The 26,580-nt window shown below is 36.7% G+C and overlaps 1 protein-coding gene across 2 annotated transcripts in view; it reads left to right on the top strand.

Annotated features, from left to right (window-relative positions):
• The window catches only part of Vps16A (vacuolar protein sorting 16), a 432,364-nt gene that overhangs the window by 53,330 nt on the left and 352,454 nt on the right, over positions 1 to 26,580 (top strand). For both annotated transcript variants that reach the window (XM_090412822.1, XM_090412821.1), the window contains exon 5: positions 23,104 to 23,251. In XM_090412822.1, the coding sequence (XP_090268948.1) occupies positions 23,104 to 23,251 (148 nt within the window). The remainder of the gene's footprint in view (positions 1 to 23,103; positions 23,252 to 26,580) is intronic.

Genomic DNA, 26,580 nt, shown 5'->3' with positions numbered 1-26,580 from the left:
TTTGCTTTTGAATGCTATCATTACTGCTTTCTTTCTCTGATCATAATTTTTTAAAATGATTTATTTTTTTTATCTGGCTCTCTACAAAAGGCATCTATAAACCTGACGTACATTTGTACCATGGATGGGCTAAGATTTTTTTCATTTTTATTAATTACACACACACACACATGCAGACAGGGTTCCAGAAATATGACTTTAATCTACTAGCCAGAAAAAAAAAATTATAAAAAGTATAAATATTGTTATAGATGTTTAAGACAAAAACAAATCAAAACTAAATATTACGTTGACAAAACTAAGTAATATATTCTTTAAATCTCACTACACATAATTATAGAAATATGCTTTCCTTTAATATAGGTTTTTAAAATATATGGCACAACAGCTCATTACAACTCAGTTTGTTTACTTTTTACATTATTGTTCATAATGAAGGATGAATTTATATAAATTATCCATGAACAATAATTTAACAGGAAAGGCAAATAATAAAATTCATGAAAACAAGAAGGTAAGTGGCACTCGAAGCACCCAGTCACAGCTGGCCTGGTTAGTTAAGTGGTTAGCATACCTGCTCTCCAAATGGTAGATTGTAGGTTTGAATCTCACTGAAGGAATGGATGTTTGTGATTGTCTTACCTTGTGTACTGCTATAATCTATGATATGGCACAGTATGACTTTATGTCCTTATCCCATTAAAACCATATATCTTCATCATCATCAGCACCCAGTCACATGATCCGGTCCTTGACTTGTCTTTGCAAGATTTGTATTTTTTAAATAACAATATTAAAAAGAATCTGCATTATGTAAAATTTTCAAGCATCTAATTATATTCTAAGCTAATTCATGTTGTGAGTTGTGAAAATAAGTTTAGGAGAATACTATATTACAGTTGTGCACCTATTTATGTTTCAAAGTGTTGGAAGGCTAAGATGTATATATGCATTACAGTATTTAATTAGATTGTGTCAATTTTAATTTTTATGTTTATAATTACTGGTTTATTTTGTTAATAAAATTATATTGTAAGAAAAGCACAATTAATTTTTTAAAGATTCTGTTACATATGTCATGCATACTGTATATACATGTAAGGTTAATATTGAACCATATGAATGCATTAATTTTATTAAAAATTTATTGATTGGAAATGATAACTGCAATTTAATTTATTATTATTATTATTATTATTACTGTACAGCACCTCCATGGAGTTCAAAGACTCATTCTGGGAGACCCAAACTATCCACATAATTTATCATTACCTCTCCTTGAACCCATTAACAGACAAATCACTAACAACTTTAACTCTGGCATCCCATTCCATTCATTCATTCACTCACAACTCTCTGAGTGAGAAATCTAGTCCTCATGCCCATACTAACCACACTTTTACTCTGCTTCCAGGAATGACCCCTTGTTCTGACTCCTCTAGCCAGGCGTTGAAACATTTCCTCTTCATCAGTCATATAAAATTCTTTAAGTAAATTAAATGTTTCTGTCATATCTCCTTTTTTTTTTTTTTGCATCTCTACCAGTTTCTACAGTCCACACACCCTCAATCTATCGTCATGGGAAACATTCCAGACTACTCACCATCTTGGTTGTTTGTCTCTCAATCCTCTCCACAAATTCCTCATCCCCAAGAAACCCAGTAGATCAGACCCGAGCACAATATACCAGTTATGGAGGACCTTATAAAGAGGAATAACTTCCTTATCTCTATTTGTTAGTGTGCTCTTCAATAGCCAAGTAATCTTATGAACTACCCCAAACTTCAACTCTCTGTCTATCACCGCTCCTAAATCACCAGGTTCATCTATTTTCTGGAGTACTGCTCCATCACACAGTTTATAATCTGTTTATCCCAAAATGCATAACTTTACATTTCTCCACATTAAACTGAAACTACTTATCTTTTGCCTATACTGATAGCCCATTTAAATCTATATGCTACAGTAATGACGACAGACTAAGGGTGTTAGCAAGTGGATTTTTGGATCCCTGTATATGTATATTATTATTATTATTATTCAGGCCTCCATGCACTCAAAAGACTCACTGTGGGAGGTCCTTCCTAGGACAAACACAAATTCTATCACACCACTCCTTGAACTCATTGACTGTTCTTGCTCTCACCACTCTATCAGGCAATGCATTCTGTGGTTCAACTACCTCCATTCAACGAAACCACTCCTCACCCTCTTGTTCACAGCTTCCTTTTGTAACTTCCAGGGAACTTGTCATCCCTTGTCATCGCTCCTTCTTGTTGTTCCACCAAGCAAAAGAACTTCCCACTGTCAACCCTGTAACTACCTCTCAACAGTTTAAAAGTCTCAATCATATCACCTCTCCTTCTTCTATCCACCAAACTCTGCAGTCCACATTCTCTCAGCTGATCCTCATAACTAACATTGTGCAGACTTGAAACCATCTTTGTTACCCTTTCCACAGTTAATTTATCCCCTTCAATTCCTGGGGACCAAATTCTAGAACAATAGTCTATGTGTGGTCTGATCAGGATCTTATACAATGGAACGATAACTCTTTTAAATTTTAAAAGAGGTAAACCGTGAGTAGACATATCGGTACACAATAAATAACGGAAAAAACTCACGTAGAAAGATTATTTATTAGTATAATTTTTGCCTATGTGTCACAGGCATCCTCAGTACATTAAGCTCAAAATTAAACACTAACTGACAATTCCAAAAAGCGCCACCTAAGTAGCTGGTGTAAGATAACTAAAAAGGTCAATAACTTTCTACTATCTCCCATAAAGGGGACAGACGTAAGCCGTCTGATCTGTTTAAGTTAGGAGAATGAAGTAGAGTTTCACATGTTTCTTTATAAAGGCGTTCCACGAGAAACTGACTTTTGTGAAGAACTCTTGTCTTTCTCCAGTGAACTCTGTGTCTAGTGAAGATGGCATGTTCAGAAAGTCCAGATTTTTCAGGTTTAAAGGGGTGCTTAAGGGTCAAAGCTGTATAACTGAGAGGAGACCTCCACATAGCCTTTAAAGGAATGCGGAGAACCGACCAGGGCTTCTGACCTAATGTCCAATCCTCACCTTCTCGTGGTGCACCCTGTTGGGTATCTACTTGGATACTGAACGGATGAGGATGGGCTGGCAATTTGGGATTTAGCCGACCAAATTGTATTCTTATTGGTTAACCAAAATATAGAATGATGGTACAACATGACAAAATTTCATGCCGGCTGGGGCGTCGCCCGGTTAAACAAGGCCCCCGTTGTTTTCGCCAGGGAACCAGGGCGAACAGCGAAAAGTCAGCTACTGGAACAAATCTGAAAACAAACCCCAACTCAACATCACCAGAGTTAAAGATCGGTACTATCAACGTAAGAAGCCTGAATGGCAAAGAAATGGAGCTAGCTGAGGAATTAGATAAGTACCAGATCGACATAATAGGGGTGACTGAAACAAAAAAGACCAAAACTGGTGAGATCTTTCTGAGCAATAAATACAAAATGTTATATTCAGGCAATGACAATCAAGGAAAAGGAGTAGCCATAGTATTCAACACAAAATACGAGATTAATCTTCTTTAATGGCAGTCAGTCTCAAGTAGAGTAATGTGGGCAAATATGAGAATGGGGAACTGGACAATGAGACTTATTTGTGCCTATGGTCCCACAGAAGGTTCTACTAAGGTAGAAGTGGAGGAATTTTTTGAGGCTTTAGAAAAAGCAACTGACACAATGAAAAATGAAAAGTTGGTCCTTGTTGGGGATCTAAATAGCAGAGTAGGAAATGATTGTGAGACATACAAAAATATTTTGGGAAAATTTGGAGAAAAGAGCAAAGCTAATAATAATGGCAAATATCTGTTGGATTTCTGCTCAGGACATGGACTGGTTATTACTAACACCATGTTCCAACATAAAAATGTGCACAAATTCACATGGAGAGAAGAGGCTAGGAATAAGAAAAGTCTCATTGACTATGTTATTGTTGACAGTGATGTTTTCTCCCTGGTGGAGGACACCAGAGTGTACAGAGGATTTGAAATTGGAAGTGATCACTATTTAGTCTTGAGCAGGATAAAATTGAATTTCATATTGAAAAGAATAACATGTAAGAAAGTTTCAAAGCGAATAAAAGTTGAGCAGCTCTCAGATGTGAACTGTAGGCTAAAATACACAAAGATTATTGAAGAAAAAATGAAAGAGTTTGAGAACAGGAATCAAACCTTGGAGATTCAGTGGCAAACTCTGAAGAAAACATTGATTGATTCTGCCAGAGAGGCATGTGGTGAGGTTATCTGTAAGGATAAAAAAATCAGAACTCCCTGGTGGACATAGGAAGTTAAAGAGGCAGTGAAGGAAAAGAAGAAAGCATACCAAAAGTTCCTGTCAAATAAGTCAGCTTGTGCTCTTAGAGAATATAGAGACAAATGCAAGAATGCTAAACACTGTGTAAAACTAGCTAAACAAAAGTCATGGGAGGACTTTGGCAAGAATATAGAAAATAAATATCAAGAAGGTGGCAAAATATTCTGGAGGTTGTTGAAGAAGCTTAAGAATGTAGGAAAGAGTGCTGTAAAAGGAATTAGAGATGATAAAGGTGACATGAAAATGGGAGAAAAAGATATTCTTGAAGTATGGAGTAATTACTTTGAAAAACTGCTAAATGAAACAAGCAGTGATGACAGCACAGTGGTAAAAAACACTGACCAGGCATGCAGTCAGAAATACATATCCATACTAGAAGTAGAAAAAGCCATCAAAGGCTTGAAACGTGGAAAGGCAGCAGGAGTAGATGATATTCGACCAGAAATGCTGAAGTATGGTGGTATAAGAGTCTTACAGTGGCTGCACTGCATAGTTCAGAAAGCCTGGACAGAGGGACGAATTCCCGATGACTGGAGTAGAGCTCTCATAGTACCCATATATAAAAAGGGAAATAAAACTGCGTGTGAGAATTACAGAGGTATTTCCCTACTGAGTGTTCCTGGCAAGATCTATGCAAGTATACTTGAGAAACGGTTGAGAAGAATTGTGGAAGAAAAGCTTGGTGAAGAACAAGCTGGATTCAGGCCAAATAGAGGCTGTCAGGATCAGATCTTCACTTTACGACAAATAGTTGAGAAAGCATGGGAATATAACAAAGATCTATATTTAAGTTTTGTCGATCTGGAAAAGGCATATGACAAGGTGCCAAGAGAGAAGCTATTCAATACGCTGCGGTTATATGGTGTCAATGGGGCATTATATCAAGCAATACTTAGTCTTTATTTGAGTTGTAAGTCAGCAGTTAGAATTGAAGGAAGTACAGGAAGATGGTTTAATGTTAAATCTGGTGTGAGACAAGGATGTACATTATCCCCTCTGTTATTCATTATCTATATGGATCACATTATGAAGGAAAGTGGTATTAAACATGATATCATAATTGGAGATGTTAATGTCAGCTCTTTGCTTTATGCAGACGATGTTATACATCTAAATAAATCCGCTACAAGTCTGCAAGATTCTCTGACTAAATTGAATAGCTGTTGTAATAGATATGGTATGAAGGTCAGCAATAAAAAGACAAAGACAATGAAAATAGGCAGAATCATTGAAAATGTCAACTGTGTTGTGAATGGAGAACCTGTGGAACAAGTAAAACATTTCAGCTACTTAGGCACAATTTTTACCGAAGATGGTAAACTAAATATAGAAATAGACAACAGAATCAGCAAAGCTGGTATCGTGGGAAGTCAATTGAATAAATTAATATGGAATAAGAAAGAAATTAGTCGGAACACTAAATTAGCTGTATACAAGACTGTGTTCAAACCAATTTTAACTTATGGATCTGAGAGCTGGGTCAGAAGTAAAACACTTGACCAAAGACTAGAGACCGCAGATATGAGAGTCCTGAGAAAGATTAGAGGCGTGAACAGATGGCATCAATGGCAGTATCATATTAAAAATGAGGATATTAGGAAAGAACTTGACATTGTCAGCATCCAGGAATGCGTTAGCAGAGCTAATCTCAGATGGTATGGTCACTTAAATAGAATGGGAGAGGAAAGATTAGCAAAACAAGTGTTCTCTGCCAGGTTGGCAGGAAAACGACCCAGAGGAAGACCAAGATATAGGTGGATTGATACGGTACAAAGTGCCTTAGATGATAGAAATATAAGATCTGATAATGTTGGAGTCTTGACAAGTAACAGACTGATTTGGAGGAAAATTGTAGATAGGAAGTTAGTAATGATGTAATTTTTTCATGTAGTACTGTCATATCCTGTACACCCCTTGAGGGTACATGGCAGGAATTTGATGATGATGATGTACTGAGGATGCTGTCACACATGGGCGAAAATTATACTATAGTTCGCCCACCATTTCTAGATCCCTTCTTGGCTTTGTGCCAAGAATAGTCGATTCATGCTGAAGGGGAGAAAGAAATGAAGGATGTACGAATTGGTCGCCAAAATGCGAAATCACGTGCTTTCTTGTCTGTCGCTGTACTAGTACTAGCTTGATTTTTGTTCTTCTCTTTTTGCATTATTTTTTTATTATTAATTTGTATGATGGATCCAGTACAGTTAACAAGTTCTATTGTTACACGTTTCAGTAGCTCTTGCAAAAGAATATTGAATAATGTGCTGACATTCTGCGAAAAAGAATCGTCAGAAGGCCGTCTTCTTGTTCCCCTTTCTCAAGTCATAAAACGTGCAAGTGCAATTGCGGGCGTATCGGGGTCGACTGTTAAAAGAATTCGTAGGGAATCAAAAGGTGAAGGTAAGCCAAAATTTAAATCTCCTAAAAAAAAAAAAAAAAAAAAAACGTCAGAGTAAAGAAAACCATCGAAACCGTAGCTTTGAATGATTTTGATGTAGACGTTATAAGAAGAGCTATTCACGAATTTTACGTATTCGAGAAAAGAGTGCCAACTGTTCCGAAATTGATTCCTGTGCTTAAAGAAAAAATTAATTTTCCTTGGAAAAGAGAAACTTTAAGGAAAATACTTCATGAAATTGGATTTTGTTTTAAAAAGTCCCAGAATAAAAGGAAACTTATCATGGAGCAAAGTGACATTGTTTATGTAGAACACAGTATTTGCACGTATTAACACTCTACGTACATTTTTCCAACTGTTATACAAGCAAAATAGTTACACTTTAAAAACAGCAGTGTTCGTAAAAGAAAAGCTAAATTTTCCGACCTGTAATAATAAACAAACTCAGTTTGTTTATTATTACATCCCAGAAGACAGACTGTTTACCCTATTATCGGAATGGATTCTCCTTTTTCTGACATGCGCAGTAGTTTCGAGGGACCTCAAATCGGTGGGCGAACTATAATAAATAATCTTTCTACGTGAGTTTTTTCCGTTATTTATTGTGTACCGATAACTCTTTTATCTCTGCAGGTCAGCATCCTTCTCAGTATTGCAGCAATCCTCTGGGTTACCTTAACTTCCTTTGCAATATGTTCCCTGAATTTCAGATTTCCATCAATCATCACCTCTAGATCTCTTGTCTTCCCTATTTCCTCCAGTACAGCCCCTCAAATCGAGTATGCGGCCTCCCATCGATGCATCTCAAACTTCAAGACTTTGCATTTTGCTGCATTAAACTGACCCTCATTCATTTGCCCATCTGTCTAGTTTATTCAAATCCTCTTGCAGGACTGCCACATCTGCACTATTACTAATAACCCTTCCCTGCTTCACATCATCTGCAAACAACTGAATATCCACTGATATAAAGATTAAACAACACAGGTCCCAGTACTGAACCCTGTGGGATCCCACTTGTACCCTTCTGCTTCCTTTATACTTTTCCATCATACACAACTCTCTGATACCTATCAGACAGCTAATTCTGAATCTAGTTGACTAACTCGACATCTAAACCAATGTGCTGTAACTTAAATATCAGTTTATCATGTCAGATGCCTCTGACATGATAAACTGATATTCTGTCAGATGCCTCTGCAAAATCAGAAAAAAAAATCGCAGTATTGCCTTTCTCTCATCAACTGCTCTTGTCACTTTATTATAAAAGGCAATCATATTACTAAAGCAAGAGCACCCATTTACAAATCCATGTTGATTCTCACAGATAACATTACCCTCATCTGCCCAACACTATATATGGCCCCTCACTAATTTCTCCAAGATCTTAACAACTACTAATGAAACACAAACTGGCCTATACTTAGACACATCCATTCTGCTACCGCCCTTATGCAATGGTACTATCTTATCTTCCTTCCATTCCTTGGGTACCTATCCAGTAGCTAGACTCTCATTGAAAAGCTAGGTCAACGGAGCTGTCAGTTCTTTAGCACATTCTCTAAAAATCTGTGGTCAAATACCATCCAGTCCCACAGCATTAGTAACATCCAGAATACTCAGTATTTGGAACACACTCCTCTTGCACCTCTAAACCTTGAATCTGCCCTACCCCATACTAGTATTAAAACCTACTTCTTTAGGATAAAATACTCAAAGTGTTCATTGAATTTCTCTAATTCAATGAACTAATTTCTCACTATGTCCTCTGCGTCACTCACTCTATTCCTATTTTTATCCCATGTCATAATTTCTCCTCCTACTGGTCACATAGCTAAAAAATTCCCTAGGATTATCTTTGGATCTTAGTGCCAATCTTTTTTCATATTCCAATTTTGCTTTCCTCACCATGTTAGTCACTCTCCTGGCGAGGAGAGTGACTAACATGGTGAGGAAAGTCTTCATGCATCTGCTCTCTACCTCCTCTCCTTATATCTCTTCCATGACCTCTTTTTCACCTGCAGCTCCTGTTTGATATTGTTTGTCATCCGCTTTACGCCAAATTGTGTCCTCTTCTTCACTCATTGAATACAGCTTACTATTGCTGCTAACAAATATTCACAATTTCCCAAGCACTAATGATATCCCTGCCTTCCAATTCCGCCTCCATGGAACTGCCCCAAGTTGATATCTTAGACTATTATAATCACACGCCTTATAATTCCACATATGTTCCCTTTTCTTTGATACTCCTGCATGTCTGTTCATCTTTCAAGTCAAAAATGACATGATCACTCTCTCTCCAACTGGGGTGGGAGATGTCATCTCAGTTATTATCAGCTCTTCTGATGCTGTGACCAAATCCAAAACTTTTGAACCTCTTGTTCCCTCTATAACATGTTGCCTAAGATATCAAGATATCAGGTCTAAGATAAGACAAATATCTTAGACCTGATATCTTGATATCTTAGACTGTTATAATCACACGCCTTATAATTCCACATATGTTCCCTTTTCTTTGATACTCCTGCATGTCTGTTCATCTTCCAAGTCAAAAACGACATGATCACTCTCTCTCTCTCTCTCTCTCTCTCTCTCTCTCCAACTTGGGTGGGAGATGTCATCTCAGTTATTATCAGCTCTTCTGATGCTATGACCAAATCCAAAACTTTTGAACCTCTTGTTCCTTCTATTACATGTTGCCTAAGATATTTGTCCCTCAAGAATTCTAGAAATTTCATTCCTTTATTACTACATGCATTTTCCTCTTTCCAACTTATACTGTGCTTTAGTTAAAATCTCCCATAACAATCACTTGCCAAGCTCAACTGCTTAAACATCTTGTTCCCCATCCTCTGTACTCCTTGGCTTGTAGCAACACCCTGCTAAATATCCTGTCTCGCCCACCTCTACCTCACACCTTATGCTTTCAAAACCATTAGTGTCACTGCCTTCCAAAGCCTCCACTCTTAGAGGACATAAGTCATCATTTATCATAAGTACTCCACCATCGCGTTTTCCCTTCCTATCCTGCTGAAAAATGCTGTACCCTGCTAATCATCTTCCGTCAACCATGTCTCAGAGATATCCCAATAATCTTTGGCCAGGCTGATGCTATCAGCACCACCAATTCATCTTCATTATTCTGGATACTCCTGGCATTAGTATAAAGCATAAAAATGTCACTGCTTTTATACCAATCATTATCCCCTCCAGATTCCACTGGACTGCCTTGCAGAAGTCCAACTCCATGTCCGAGGCATTTGCCCATATGCAAGGCAGAAGTGGCAAGAAGTAGGGGTTTGCATTGTAGGGTGAAGCACCATTACGGTAGCATGAAATTGATTTATTTTTATTTATTTATTTATTTTTATTTTTATAAGAGTTGATGTTACATCAAATCCAGAAAACTTTCTAGTATCTTATCAAAGTTTTCTTTTGTCAAATTCTGCTACCATTTTTTTTTCCTTTTTTTTTTTTTCACTTGGATTGTTACATTAAACCCTGCAGAGAACCCTGAAAATTGCTGGCTAACAGAGCTCTGGCACACCCAATTCCATGAGAGCATCTGTTCTGATCACAAACTTATTATCGTGTCCAGGGTAGCCAGTGCATTGAGAACTACAGTTTAGGATCTCGACGAGAAATATGCTACGAGGACTCTCAACATACTTCAGCTAAACATCAATGGCACTCAAAAAAAAGAACTTAAGAATATTTTTATAAAAATAACATCCACATTGCATGCTTACAAGAAACGAAACTAAATCAGAATCTGAAGCTTCAAATCTAAGGCTATTCAACATTAAGGAAAGACAGACCGGATCGTTCTGGCTATACTCCTACGGACCAAATACATCAAATATAAAGAAATCGTGTCAACTACAAACAGCAGTATAAATAGTAACACAGAGGCTCAAGCAGTCAAGATATTTCTACCAGAACGCATTATTACAATAGTCAGTGCATATCACCCAGATAACACAGATATAAATACAGAACTACTTCAACAACTAAGTCAAACAACATCAGATATAAAGATCCTTTTAGGAGATCTAAATGCCAAAAGAGCAACTTGGAGCTCCCCACAACTAGAAGACATAATTGATGATCTAAACCTTGAGATCATAAACAACAGGCAAAATAGATATCTGCCAAAAACAACAGGATCATGTCTAATCATGTCTGTGATGTCTAATGCCAGAATCAGCATTAGACATCACAGCAGTAGATTATGAAACTGCGAGTCTTAACCAGTGGAAAATACTAAAGAATGCCATCAGCGATCATAGACCTATTATCACAACCATTAATTTGCAGTTAGACCAAAAACCACAGACAAAGAGATCTTGGAACTTCAGAAAAGCAAACTGACCCTAAATACACACAGCTATTAGAAACATATTGCACTAGCACACCCACTAGTAAAGAACTTGATCAGCAACTACTAGAACTAACAACATACAGAGAGCTGCAAAAAACTCAAATCCCAGAGTACTCAGGAAAAACAATTGGGTTTCATTTTGGAAAGATCATAATATCATTGCTATGATCACCAAAAGAGATATTATCAATGAAGTTAAAACAAAATAATACAGAAGACAACAGATAGAAGTTAATAGAATTAACTCAAAACATAGAAGATGAAATTTCTAACTGCAAACAAAAAAAGTGGGAATAATTCTGCAATAGAATAGATCCAAGAAAAGACTCACAACACGAACATCATCAGATTATTAAACAATGCAATACTTCTGGATACTGATTACTCTTCAAACACAGTCTTCTTGGGAACCAATACAGCAGCAACAAACAAACAGATGGCAAATTTACTTGAAAAACATTACTCCATGCAAGCAAGCTGCAATACAACAAAGAAGACAAAAAGTGCAGCAGAATTACAAAACATCTGCTAATACAATCCAGAACCTATCCTTCTGAGGACATCTTTACTCAGGACCCCATAATGATAGAATTAGAAACAGTAATTAGTCAAATTGACCCTGACAAATCACCTGGAATTGATCTTATCTTTGGATATATGATTAAAAACATGGGAAAATAGCCAAAAACTGCCTTCTGACGATATTTAACACTTCCTGGAATGCAGATAAACTACCAAAAATCTGGAAACATCAGTCATTATACCCTTACTAAAACCTAACAAAAACCCTGGTGACTGTAAAAGTTAGACCAATAGCTTTAACTAGCACTCTGTAAACTAAATGAAAGAATAATACCTAACTGGTAATTAGCTTAAGGAATTAACAATGCATATAATGGATATTAATTAAAGCAAACTTTAATGAATACCTTCAATATTTTGTCAATGTCATGTTGCCATCTTCAGGAACATACAAATATGGTATGTGCACGCAGCCACTAACAAAAGCAAATGAGGAAGAAGGCAAGAAACTAATATTGTTCCTAAAGTCCTAATGGTGCCCCCTAGCTGACTTATTGGGCTGAAGTTCTCATAATATAGGCTTCCCAAATTTGGGGTAGTTTCATGCACCCAAATTTGTTGAGATTTGGAATGTTTTTTAGAGCTGCTGATGATTCCATGAATAATCTTTCGTACTTGAACTTGCTGCAGTGTATTATTTTAGTTTTCTTCCAATGAATTCTATGGCGGGTATCTAAGGCATGGTCTGCCAGCCCAGAATGGCTCTACTGGTGAAACCGGATGTAGTCTTTGTGTTCTGAAATCCTGATATTCGCTGTCCTGCCTGTTTAGCCAAAGTAGGACAGTTTCCAGCTGCAATGGACCTGGTATACACCAGATAGGTCTAGGGGGAATGGTTGGTCTTTGATAGAGCGGATGCCAACTTTTTATATGGTCTATAACACGAAGTCAGGTCATATTTTTTGAGGATATTGGTTGTTTTCTCAGAAGTGCCCTGGATGTAGGGGATGGTGATAGATTTAGTGTAATCTTTATTGTGGAGGGGGGGGGGTTGTGGTTTACTGGTTTTAGTATTTTTTGATTTTTTTGGGGAGGGTTTGTAGCCATTGGCTAAGAAAGTGTTGAGGATGTGGTTTAGTTCAGTGGTTAGTGCATCGTGATCTGAGCAGATTAATTTTGCCCTGTTGAATAGTGTTTTTATAACTCCATATTGTGGGGGGGGGGAATTGCTGGTGAATGTATCTGCCTGTATGGGTGGTTTTCTATAAACAGAGAAAACCAAAGATCCATCAGGCTGGCGAGTGATTAGAGTGTCTAGGAATGGGAGGGTGTTGTTTTCCTCTTTTTCTAAGGTGAACTGGACTCTAGGGTGTTGGTTGTTTAAGTGTGTTAGGAAGGAGTGGAGTGTATCTAAGCCATGTGGCCAAATAGCGAACACATCATCCACGTACCGAAGCCAAATAGTGGGTTCTTGTGGGGCAGAGTTTAAGGCTTTCTCTTCAAAGGTCTCCATAAAGAAGTTGGCCAAGGGTGAGGAAAGTGGTGAACCCATGTATGTCCCCTCTAATCTGTTTGTAGAATTTTCCTTGCCAAACAAAATTGCCTGAGTTCATTGTGAACTGAAATAGGGCTGAGATATCGGGAGGAAACTTGGCTTGGATGAGGTCTAGGGTTTCCATGAGTGGGACATTAGTGAATAGGGAAGAGACGTCAAATCTGACCATTATGTCAGTGTGTTGGAGGGAGAGGTTTTCTATACTGGCTTTGAAGTGGGCTGAGTATTTTATGTGTGATGGTATGTTGCCAGTATTGTGTGTGAGTGCTTTGACTAAATGTTTGGCTAATTTGTATGTTGGGGAATCAATGCCATCCATTATGGGACGTAATGGCACATTTTGTTTATGTATTTTTGGAAGTCCTTATAATCGGGAGCGGAGGTCTAGAGATATAAGGTTTTAGTTTGTTAGTGACTTCCACAGGCCAAGAAGTGACCTTCTTAAGGAGTCTATGGAGAGTTCTAATCTGAGAGCTGGTAGGATTATATTCAATAGGGAGGTAGGTGGTACGGTCTAATACTAAAGCATTAAGCTTACCAGTGTAGTCCTTTTGGTTGAGAACCACAGTGGCATTTCCCTTATCCACTTTGGTGATTACTATTTTTTGTTTTTCTTCATTTCTAGTAGAGCTGCATATTCGTCTTTGGATAAGTTGGTTTTTGGAGGTTTTGCTTTGGTGAGAACACCGGCTACATCCAGTCTGACGTTGTTGGCAATATGGTTAGGAAGTTGCTAATCCCACATTCTATTTGGATCATGATTTCCTCAGCAGGTATTCTTTTAGGAGCTAGGGTGAAATTGTGGCCACGTAAAAGTGCAGCGAGTGCTTCAGGCTTTAAAACTGCGGAAGAGGAGTTGACAACCGTATTGAGTGATGGCTATGGTAAGGAAGTAGAATTTTTTATCAAGTTCTCATATTTTTTCAAGTGCCGACTACATATTTTTTCGAATTCAAAAGAATTCTAAAAATTATGTAGTCGTTGCTGAAGCGCATGAGATGTCATAAAGAATCATCCAAAGATCATGGCTGAGAGTATCTGAATGCTCTTCTTCTAGAGCTCATAAGGTTTTGTTTTCGTCGGCAAGGAGAACACGCGTTACAGTGATTTGTTCTCTTAATATGTGCGGTTTTAAATACAGAGAGCTTTCTCTCCATATGGTGCCCTGCTATGGGGCACCATTAGGACTTTAGGAATAATATTAGTTTCTTGCCTTCTTCCTCATTTGCTTTTGTTAGTACCTGCGTGCACATACCATGTTTGTATGTTCCTGAAATATTAAAGGTATTCATTAAATTTTGCTTTAATTAATATCTGTTATATGCATTATTAATTCCTTAAGCTAATTACCAGTTATGTATGACCAACTTATAAGCCTTGCTACAAGAAAGAATAATACATACCAGATTTATGAATTGACTCTTAGAAAACAACAAGATCAACTTTTACCAAACTGCATACAGGTCTCAACACAGTACAGAAGATCAGTTATTTTATCTTTGCCAATCAATCATAGATGGCTTTCAAGAAAAACCACAAGAAGACAACAGCAATATTCGTGGATCTCACAGCTGCCTATGATTGTGTCTGGAGACAAAAATTAATAAAAATTGCATACGATACCGGAATAAGGGGGGATTGCATTAATTTGGATTTCAGATTTCATGAAAGGAAGAAAAATGAAAGTAAAAGTTAATGAAATTTATTTTAACATGCATCGAACTTAGGCTAGAGTCCCACAAGGTTCTGTTTTAAGCCCACTCCTATTTCTCATCTATATGAACAATATCCATCCTCACATAATAAATGACACAAAAATAGCATGCTATCCAAATGATATAGCAATCTAGCACACAAGCAGTAATCCTCAACAATCTGAAAAAGTCCTAAATAATTCAATAAAAGGCTTAAAAAAATGGGCAGAGGAACTTAAACTACAGATAAACCCAGAAAAAACAAAACTGAGCATTTCCACTGATAGAAAAAAAAAAGGCACAATTACAACCCCCAAATCAAATTATATAATATCAAAATAGAAAAAACAGTCTCCAAAATACTTAGGCCTAACCCTAGATACTAAACTGAGATTTACAACTCATATTACTAATATATCCAATAAAGCTTAACATCATCAATAGGCTTCGTGGAACAAAGTGAGGGAGCAAAACCGAAGACTCAAAACTACATATATGGCACTCATTTAACCCACTATGGAATATGCCTCATCAATCTGGACTCCAGCTTCTACTAGCTCAGTAGAAAAACTTGACAGAGTAAAATCAAGAGCAGCAAAAATTATCATAGGTGCAGTCTCAGACACATCATCATCAAATTCCTGCCATGTACCCTCAAGGGGTGTACAGGATATGATAGTATTACATGAAAAATTACTAACTTCCTATCTACAATTTTCCTCCAAATCAGTCTATTACTTGTCAAGACTCCAATATTATCATTATCAGATCTTGTTTCTATCGTCTAAGGCACATTGTACCGTATCATTCCATCTATATCTTGGTCTTCCTCTGGATCGTTTTCCTGCCAACCTGGCAGAGAACACTTGTTTTGCTAATCTTTCCTCTCTCATTCTGTTTAAGTGACCATACCACCTGAGATTAGCTCTGCTAACACATTCCTGGATGCAGAGAATGTCAAGTTCTTTCCTAATATTCTCGTTTTTAATATGATATTGCCATTGATGCCATCTGTTCACGCCTATAATCTTTCTCAGGACTCTCATATCTGCGGTCTCTAGTCTTTGGTCAAGTGTTTTACTTCTGACCCAGCTCTCAGATCCATAAGTTAAAACTGGTTTGAACACCGTCTTGTATATAGCTAATTTAGTGTTCTGACTAATTTCTCTCTTATTCCATATGAATTTATTCATTTGACTTCCTACCATACCAGCTTTGTTGATTCTGTTGTCTATTTCCATATTTAATTTACCATCTTCACTAAAAATCGTGCCTAAGTAGCTGAAATGTTTTACTTGTTCCAGCCGTTCACAACACAGTTGACATTTTCAACAATTCTACATATTTTCATTGTCTTTGTCTTTTTTAATGCTGGCCTTCATACCATATCTATTACAACAGTTATTCAATTTAGCCAGGGAATCTTGCAAACTGTAGCGGATTTATTCAGAAGTATAACATCGTCTGCATAAAGCAAAGAGCTGACATTAACATCTCCAATTCTGATATCATGCTTAATACCACTTTCCTTCATAATGTGATCCATATAGATAATAAATAACAGAGAGAATAATGTAGTCCTTGTCTCACACCAGATTTAACATTAAACCATCTTCCTGTACATCCTTCAATTCTAACTGCCGACTTTCAACTCAAATACAGACTAAGTATTGCTTGATGCTCCATTGTCACCAAGTAAGTGTAGCGTATTGAATAGCTTCTCTCTTGGCACCTTGTCATATGCCTTTTGCAGGTGTACAAAACTTAAATAGAGATCTTTGTTATATTCCCATGCTTTCTCGACTATTTGTCGTAAAGTGAAGATCTGATCCTGACAGCCTCTATTTGGCCTGAATCCAGCTTGTTCTTCACCAAGCTTTTCTTCCACAATTCTTCTCAACCATTTCTCAAGTATACTTGCATAGATCTTGCCAGGAACACTCAGTAGGGAAATACCTCTGTAATTCTCACATTCAGTTTTATTTCCCTTTTGACCGTTAAGCACCCCAGTCCCAGACACAAATAATTTAAAAGCTCAACAAGAGTGTGGGCTTCATATACTAGAAGACAGAAAAAAGCTATCCATAGTTAAATTCACTAACAGAATCAGGAGCCACAACAGGATCACATCTCACTCAGGACTTTTGATGCCTTGGACAAGAAAATCTAGACTAAAGAGATCATCTATGTTACAATATGATCATGAAATTAGAAAACAGATTGACTTAGAGTACCTATCCATTGAAATAAGCAAAGAGCCATTCTTTTCTACTGTTCTACCAAAAAAACACAATGATAAACTTAAATCTCCTCAAACTTGTTTGAAAAAGGATTCACTGGAAGAAAATAAAAGAAAAGGACTTGACACTATACATCACTTAAACAATCCAAACCATGTCATTGCCTACACTGATGGATCATCTGATGAAGCACGCAGCCAAGGAGGTTCAGGAGGGTTTCCTAACTCTATCTGGAGGCGAGGAAATGCTAATCAAAACCACAGTTGGCAAAATAGCTTCAAACTTCACTTGTGAATTAACAGCCATACAAACAGCTCTCAAATTCTCTCTCTCAAATCCAGTAATAAATATTACAGAAGAAATAACCACCTACATTGACTCGAAATCTGCACTTAGGCATTAAAAAATGGAAAAACAAATCTCACACAGGAAATTCATGAACTACTAACTACTTAAATTTGAAAAATAAGAACTGCACACTGCAATGGATACCAGCCCATGTAAATATTGAAGTCAATGAAAGAGCAGACACACTAGCCAAAGAAGCAAGATACCTCAAAAATTACGCCCATTCTCACTAACTGATGCTAATACCGTCGCCAAAATAAGATTGGTAAAACAAACTATCAAGAAGAAGAATAAAATCAGTGAAATTAATGAAAATAGAGAAATAACCACAGTCATCACCAGACTTAGGACGGAACATCTTAAAGACATGAAAATTCAGCCAGACGGTAGTAGGAGCTATGAAACATGCAAAAACTGTCCAGGAGTTGAACTAACACCTGTCCATATTTATTCTTGTCCAGCAATTGCTGTTGCTCTACAGAAAATTGACAATAACCCCTAGAGAAAAGCTCTACTCCATCAAAGTTCAACAGATTGGCAAAACAGTTCTACGGTGCCAGCCACGGTCATATCTCGAAATTCTTCAATGGACTCGATAACAACAACTCCACTGGACTCAGCGTTACCTGATGTTGTGTCCCCCCCACAAGCACCCATTCCCACAAGAGGCCACCCCCCCCCCTGCTACCATCCACCCTGGGAATTCTAGTTTCCCTGCATTGACACACCAACTTGTTCAGAAAACAGCAATCTCTCCAGATGCCTGCATCCTTCCTTTCAAATGCAGGCAGTCTCTTGCATACAGTTCCTTTCTGTCCTCAAATGCCTTCCAAGCATTCACATTTCCAATCCTGTCTTCTGACACATTCTGGCTATTATGCTATTCATTATTATTGCTCTTCTGCTCAGCTTGTCACTATCATACCTGGGCAACACACACTATCATTCCTCTCTGCGTTTTCTTTTGTACAACCTCAAGCATGAATCTCAGATCTCTTTCCACCTGATTCACACTGCCTTTCAAGTCATTCATGCCCACCATCACAATCATGTTATCCCCCCTTTCACCCTGCTTAATTGCCATTGCCACACTTTCTATCATTCCTCCAGGCAAACACTCCTCTGGCATCCTATCTTGCACACCACAGATTGAGTCTCCATACATCACACCTCTTACCACTCTGTTCCTTGATTGCTCACCTACATCCTTCACACACTCTCTCCCTCTCTTTCTCCCCCCCCCCCCTCTGACCCTTTCTCTCTGTGTTCCCCTACTTACCTGCTGTCCTGGCATCACTCTATCCCTGGTTCCAGCAATCCCTCACATTATTCTCATTCCCTCTCTCTTACTGTTTCTATTCTCTCCTCTTCTATCATTCCCATAACTCTCTCTCTCACTCCTACTCTGATTCGCCTCGCATTCATCTCTTCCATTTGCCTAATCTTATCTTTCACACTTCTCATCTCATTCCTGAGACATTCCACTCTATCTTTCAGCTCATCTCTCTCTCTCTCTGCAAGTTAGCCACTCTTGCTTGAAATTCATCCTCCCAATTAAGACCATCTCTGGAAACTTCACAATCATTCAAACTTTCCACACTCCCCACTCTTATTTTTTCATTCATATTTTGCTTGTTATTCTAACCCTCTATCACACTACTCATCTCTCCAGGTTGAGATTCCCCCCATCCCTGATGCAACGAGGTTGGTTATGGTAATATCTAACTCACTAATCTACATTTTGCACATATATATACTCCCCCTTCTCTCACCTGCCACATATCCAACTACTGGGATGCATACATACCACAAACACCACATGCCAGAAAATCCTGTAAAATGTTATGCAAAATGTAGTCCTTAAATAGGGCAGTATTTGGTGACACGGCATTTGTAATTGGAGCTGTGGCTGCTGACATCATTCAAATAATGACGAGGAACTACTACAACTAAACGCTAAATACTTAGCATTCTACTATACTATGTTATACGCTCTACTGTAAGTTAATTTACTTACACTATACTATAAGTATAAACTATATTTAACTATAATAAGTTTAGTTTAATCCTTTATCCAAGTGAGAGCAAACAAAGTTTGCGCCTGAAAATATCTTCAGGACTGAATATGGTGTTGTGCTATCTTACCTGGGTAAGTAGTACTACACCAGGCAACTCGTAGCAAAGGTGGAGTAAGCTACCAACACTCCTATCCCAGTATAATGCAAAACACATCCCCTTGCAGATATGTATAATGTTATGCATTAAGGGATTGGCCACTACCCAGACTAGTTTTGACCTTTATTGAGGTCTCTTCAGTGGGAGCCAGGCCCAGAGTTGGAGATAACAGGCAGAAGCAATAGCAAGGTCATCTTTATCTATGAGACCTCAATAAAGGTCAAAACTAGTCTGGGTAGTGGCCAATCCCTTAATGCATAACATTATTCACATCTGCAAAGAGATGTGTTTTGCATTATGGGAGATACTGGGATAGGAGTGTTAGTAGCTTGCTCCACCTTTGCTACGAGTTGCCTGGTGTTGTACTACTTACCCAGGTAAGATAGTACAACACTATATTCAGTCCTGAAGATATTTTCAGGCACAAACTTTGTTTGCTCTCACTTGGATAAAGGATTAAACTAAACTTATTATAGTGTAACCAAGTGAAAAATAAACTTTCAATATATTTAGCTATACTTAATAACTAAATAACAAAAACTTATCTTCTTTTTCTCCTTCACTGCAGATGACTCCAACTCTGACCTTACCTTCTTGATAACTCAAAAATAACATAATATGAACAACAACTAAACTCCAAAAGCAGCACCGCTTGTATTACTGAAAAAAATGTAGCGCAATTCGCAACAGAAGTCACACTATACACTGTTTAAAAACACTTTTTTCTAGCACAACTCAAATCCATTGCTACGTTCTTCAGCGACTCTAGCTCCCGAAATATATATTTGCATTTTTTATTTGATTTTTACATAGTCCAGAAACCCTGCTCTAGAGATCAAACATAGAACTCTTCAAGTTACTTCATGCCTCCAGTAAGTAGGGCAGTGGTCTTACATCAGATATTGAAATTCATTCCCCACACAATTGCCCAAGTATGATATTCTATATCTATTATTTGGCAGGATCTCACCTGTTTTAATCTTCTTTGTCTCAGTAACACCAGTTATGTCACTTTTTACATCTCCATTTCTTTTCAGTTTGACTTCTTTTCCCTAGCTGCTTATGTTGATGGTGCCTATCTTCAGTTCTGCTGACATTTGGTTTCTTCCAGTCACTAGTTTTCACAGATGAAAAGAGCAGGGCCTTGTTTAACTATACTGTATCCCCACCAGCATTACATTTCATTATATTGTACCAGCATGTTTATTTATGGTTTAAGCCATTGAAAGTTTATTTTTCACTTGGTCAGACTATAATAAATTTAGTTTAATCCTTTATCCAAGTGTGTGTTTATCCAAGTCCTGAAGATACTTTCAGGTGCAAACTTTGTTTGCACACACTTGGATAAAGAATTAAACTAAATTTATTATGGTTTAAGCCAGCACAGAATACAGTTTGGTCCAGTCCATCCTCATTTGTTTAGTATCTAGTGAATACATACCTACTAATGTGATGCACACGTGAAAGTGAAAATTGAAAGTCAGAAGCCCCAGTCATTTCTCTGCATTCCTTTAAAGGCTATGTGACCGTTTCTTCTCAGTTATCTAGCTTTGACCTCCCCCCCCCATACAAACTGTGTATTAAAAAACAGGTCTTCTTAAGCCAACTCAAGCCAACTTTGTATGTGCAGTTCAGTTCACATTAATTGTTTCTGTAATAAGGGCAGTGACTTTTTTACAAGTTAGTTTTAGTGTTCCATTCTGTAAATAGCACAAGTACTGTACTGTTCTTCATTATTATGATTTCTACAAAAATTGAACATGATTTTAATGTGAGATCTTATTCATTGCTGAGATCTCGTGTAGTAATTCTAGAACTTCTGTGAACTACTCATTAAAACTGTTTAGTATGCAGGAGGCTGAAAGTATTTTGTCCCAGTGGTTTGTGGTATAGTAGCTCTATTGTGTCCCAACATTTGAAACATTTAAAAAAAAATTGTAATGAAATGATATACACTATCAGTCAAGACCATGATTTTCACCCTTAGTAGACAGTTTTTCATAGAACAAAATGTTTGAGATAAGTAACATTTGTGTATTTCACTATAAAATGCTAAGATCATTCAGATGTATAAAAATAACTGCCAAATATTCCACCTCAATATATCCAGTACTGTTTGGTTTATATACTAAACTAAATGGATGGTCATATTAAAAAAGAAAAGTCTTCTAGACCTGTTTTTAATACAAGCCATTTAATGACTTGTGTGTTCACTGTACCATCTCCTTATCATATACAAATACATAGATAGGATGGATCTCAAAACAGATAACACTATTATTAAAATAAAAAGTCACTGTGAGAATGGCCTTGAAACCAGGTATCATCATACAGAGCTTCCTGTGTTGCTCAAGACAATGTTCCATTTGGAAAAATATCCTGCGGTATATAAGATTCTGGGACCATGTGGCAAGGTACATGTCAGTTAGACTGGAAGAAGTTTTGAAATCCATAAGAAAGAATACCTAAGTAACATGGGATATAAAAAGCACAATTGAAAGAACATCAGGATATTGCTCCCTTCAATTGGTAAAAAACTGAATTCAATTCTTGTAATAATGAGAGGAATCTTTATATGGGTTTTTTACAGTTGAAGGTGAGTTTAGCCAATCTCATATGGAGGTAGCAGGGTTTTTTTCCTCCTGAAAACTTGGATTTTCATCCCACATACAAGAAAATTGGCCATGAGAACACACACAAACAGAAGTATAATACAGTTGGTGATACAGACAAAAATATAATACAGATAGTAGGCAGTAGATGGCATTGTGTGTGTGTTGTTGGTAGTGTTGCTGTTTTGATAGTAATAATTGAAGGATTAAATAGGGAAGATGGTAAGTTGGGTATAATGGAATAGTGTGCCTTCCCACAGTTAGTCCGTGGAAGTTCATTTAATATTAAGAAAAGGAAAGAAAAAAAGTGTCCTCACTGAATATCATCTCTGAATGACACAGTAGTTTCATTAGGGTGTTTAAGGAATCTTCTGAAGTGATGATTTGCTCACAAGACACCTTAAATAGAAACCTGGGCCTTTTCTTCAGATATTTGAAAGTCCTTAATTCATTTATGCAACTTAAAGCATTTATGTCAATAGTACTTAAAGGCATTACATAACAATGTACGTGCTGTGCATATCCAAAAGAAAAAAAAAAGCAAAAAAACAATGGCTGGTAGAAGTTTTTGGATCTTGTTCTATGTTTTCTAATGTTTTTCCTAACAATGCTGTCAGTCCATGTACTGGAAAATATGTCAAAATATTATTTTAAAGAAATCTACAAGTTTATCCTATATTGTTTATTTATATACCTCACTGATTCTTTATCAGCTGTGTATATTACTTCACAATGTACCACATTTTTTACATGCATACTAAATTTCACAAATGTGAATACTAATTTATAATTACCCTTTCTTTTACTTATAGGAGGCTGAGGATCTTAAGGTTCTGGAGTGCAAAATATTTACCAATCAGAAAAACATAACCGGTGTGGCTGTTCTCACTGGGGCTTTTCGAATTTTTGTTGTTAACAGTGTGAATGATCCAAAATTAAGAAGAATGGCTGAAATCCCTGGTAAACGGAGTTGATTATTTTCTTAAACACAAATTTTAACTTTTTTCTGCAGAAATTTGAATATGCTTTTTTGTTAATGAAATAAAGGATAAAAATGAAAGATGTATATTATTATTGATGGATGTTTAAGTGAGGAGGGAAATCATTTTTGGACTGATTATGAACTTATGGTCTTCTGACCTTTAAATACTATTCATTGCATATCAACTCTTTGGAATATTTGTTTAAGAATATATCATTTATATATATATATATATATATATATATTTTTTTTTTTTTTTTAACACTATATATAAATAATTTAACACACAACATGGTTCATCGGAATGCTGACTTCAAGTGTGAGAACGTTAAAAGCACACAAAAAATACTGTAAAGAAACATTGTACCACTACAAAAACAGACTATGAACTTAACTTGTTTATGTGAGAAGAGTCTAGAATAATTTCTTTGGATTCAACTATGTGGCTTTCTACATCATTGTGGCATATATAAATGTTTGATGTTGTATTCCAGTCTGTTTCGTGTTGTCAGCCTTCATTATTTGTGTTCACTGAGAACAGGACATGGCTTGAGAGGGCACTTGCTCTGGTTCTACTATAAGCGATGTCTCTGATGTTCTTCGAGATGCAGGAGGATGGACTTTTCAGTTTGGCCATAATATGGCTTCCCACAGTCACATGATTTTATATACACCTGGAAACTGAGCAAATAATGTTATTATCTTAAATAAATCTTCTGAAATCTTAAAGATTCTTCTAGCCAATTTAAATAATTGCTTTAACAAATTTGGCATGAATTTGAGTATTTATCATAATGCTAATTATGGATATAGACCGTATTGGTGTGTTCCAGTCTCATTATCCATCTAATATCCTTTTTTGAGGTTTTACCAGGCCTTCTCTTTCCAGTTGGTTTATATTTTATTATTTGTTTAGGATATCAAGTGTTGGCCATTCAGTTTCCATGTTCTATCCATTTTTGTTAATAATTGTTTAGTTTTTCTTCTATTGATTTTGTTTTTAGTTCTTTTAAAATATCTTTGTCCCTTTATTGGTCTAATAATGTGTATTTTGCAGTTCTTCTCATAAATCTCATTGTTTTTATGATATATACTGATATATACCCTCAAGGGGTGTACAGGATATGATAGTACTACATGAAAAATTACATCATTAGTAACTTCCTGTCTACAATTTTCCATCAAATCAGTCTGTTACCTGTCAAGACTCCAACATTATCAGATCTTATATTTATATCTTCTAAGGCAATTTTTACTGTATCAATCCACCTATATCTTGGTCTCCCTCTGGGTCTTTTTCCTGTCAACCTGGCAGAGAACACTTGTTTTGCTTCTTTCCTCTCCCATTCTGTTTAAGTGATCATACCACCTGAGATTAGCTCTCTAATGCATTCCTGGATGCAGACAATGTCAAGTTCTTTCCTAATATCCTCATTTTTAATATGATATTGCCATTGATGCCATCTGTTCATGCCCCTAATCTTTCTTAAGACTCTCATATCTACAGTCTTTGATCAAATGTTTTACTTCTGACCTGGCTCTCAGATTCATAAGTTAAAATTGGCTTGAATACTGTCTTGTATACAGCTAATTTAGTGTTTTGGCTAATTTCTCTCTTATTTAATATAAATTTATTCAGTTGACTTCCTACCATACCAGCTTTGTTGACTCTGTTGTCTATTTCCATATTTAATTTACCATCTTCACTAATATGTTCCAATGATGTGCCTAAGTAGCTGAAATGTTTTACTTGTTCTATAGGTTCTCCATTCACAATGCAGTTGACATTTTCAACAATTCTACCTATTTTCATTGTCTTTGTCTTTTTAATGCTGACCTTCATACCATATCTATTACAACAGTTATTCAATTTAGTCAGGGAATCTTGCAAACTTGAACCGGATTTATTTGGAAGTATAACATGAAGCAAAGAGCTGAGATTAACATCTCCAATTTTGATATCAGGTTTAATAATGCTTTCCTTCATAATGTGATCCATATAGATAATGAATAACAGAGGGACTAATGTACATCCTTGTATCACACCATATTTAACATTAAACCACCTTCTTGTACTTCCTTCAATTCTAACTGCTAATTTACAACTCAAATAAAGACTAAGTATTGCTTGATATAATACCCATTGATTCCATATAATGGTAGCGTTTTGAATAGCTTCTCTCTCTCTCTCTCTCTCTTGCCACTTTGTCATATGCCTTTTCCATATCTACAAAACTTAAATACAGGTCTTTGTTATGTTCCCATGATTTCTCAACTATCTGTCGTAAAGTGAAAATCTGATCCTGACAGCCTCTATTTGGCCTGAATCCAGCTTGTTCTTCACCATGCGTCTCTTCCACAATCCTTCTCAACCATTTCTCAAGTATACTGGCATATATCTTTCCAGGAACACTCATTAGAGAAATACCTCTGTAATTCTCACATTCAGTTTTATTTCACTTTTTATATATGGATACTATGAGAGCTCTACTCCAATCATCTGGATTTCGTCCCTCTGAACCATGCAGTGCAGCCACTGTAAGACTTTTATACCACCATACTTCAGCATTTCTGGTCAAATATAATTTATTCCTGCTGCCTTTCCACATTTCAGGCTTTTGATGGAATAGATATAGATATCCAGGAATAGATATCCATACTTCAACTATGGATATGTATTCCTGACTACATGCCTAGTCATTGTTTTTTACCACTGTGCTGTGATCACTGCTTGTTTCATTTAGCAATTTTTCGAAGTAATTACTCCATACATCAAGGATATCTTTTTCTCCTGTTTTCATGTCGCCTTTATCATCTCTAATTTCATTTACAGCACTCTTTCTTCCATTTCTGAGCTTCTTCAACAACCTCCAGAATATCTTGCCACCTTTGTGATATTTATTTTCTATGTTCTTACCAAAATCCTCCCATGACTTTTGTTTAATTAGTTTTACACAGTGTTTAGCTTTCTTACATTTGTCTCTGTATTTTCTAAGAGCACAAGCTGACTTATTTGCCAGGAACGTTTGATATGCTTTCTTCTTTTCCTTCACTGCCTCTTTAACTTCCTGTGTCCACCATGGAGTTCTGATTTTTCTGTCCTTTCAGACAACCTCACCACATGGCTGAATCAATCAGGGTTTTCTTCAGGGCTTTCCACTGAATCTCCAAGGTTTGGTTCCTGTTCTCAAACTCTTTCATTTTTTCTTCAATCATATTTGTGTATTTTAGTCTATAGTTTACATCTGAGAGGTGCTCAACTTTATTCATTTTAAAACTTTCTTACATGTTCTTCTTTTGAATATGA

The sequence above is a fragment of the Typopeltis vanoorti genome, chromosome 23 (assembly GCF_054136105.1).
Source record: "Typopeltis vanoorti isolate ZY-2024b chromosome 23, IOZ_Tvanoo_1.0, whole genome shotgun sequence".
Lineage (NCBI taxonomy): Eukaryota > Metazoa > Arthropoda > Arachnida > Uropygi > Thelyphonidae > Typopeltis > Typopeltis vanoorti.
Note: the sequence above shows the minus strand (reverse complement) of the source record. Positions and strands in the feature narration are given on the sequence as shown.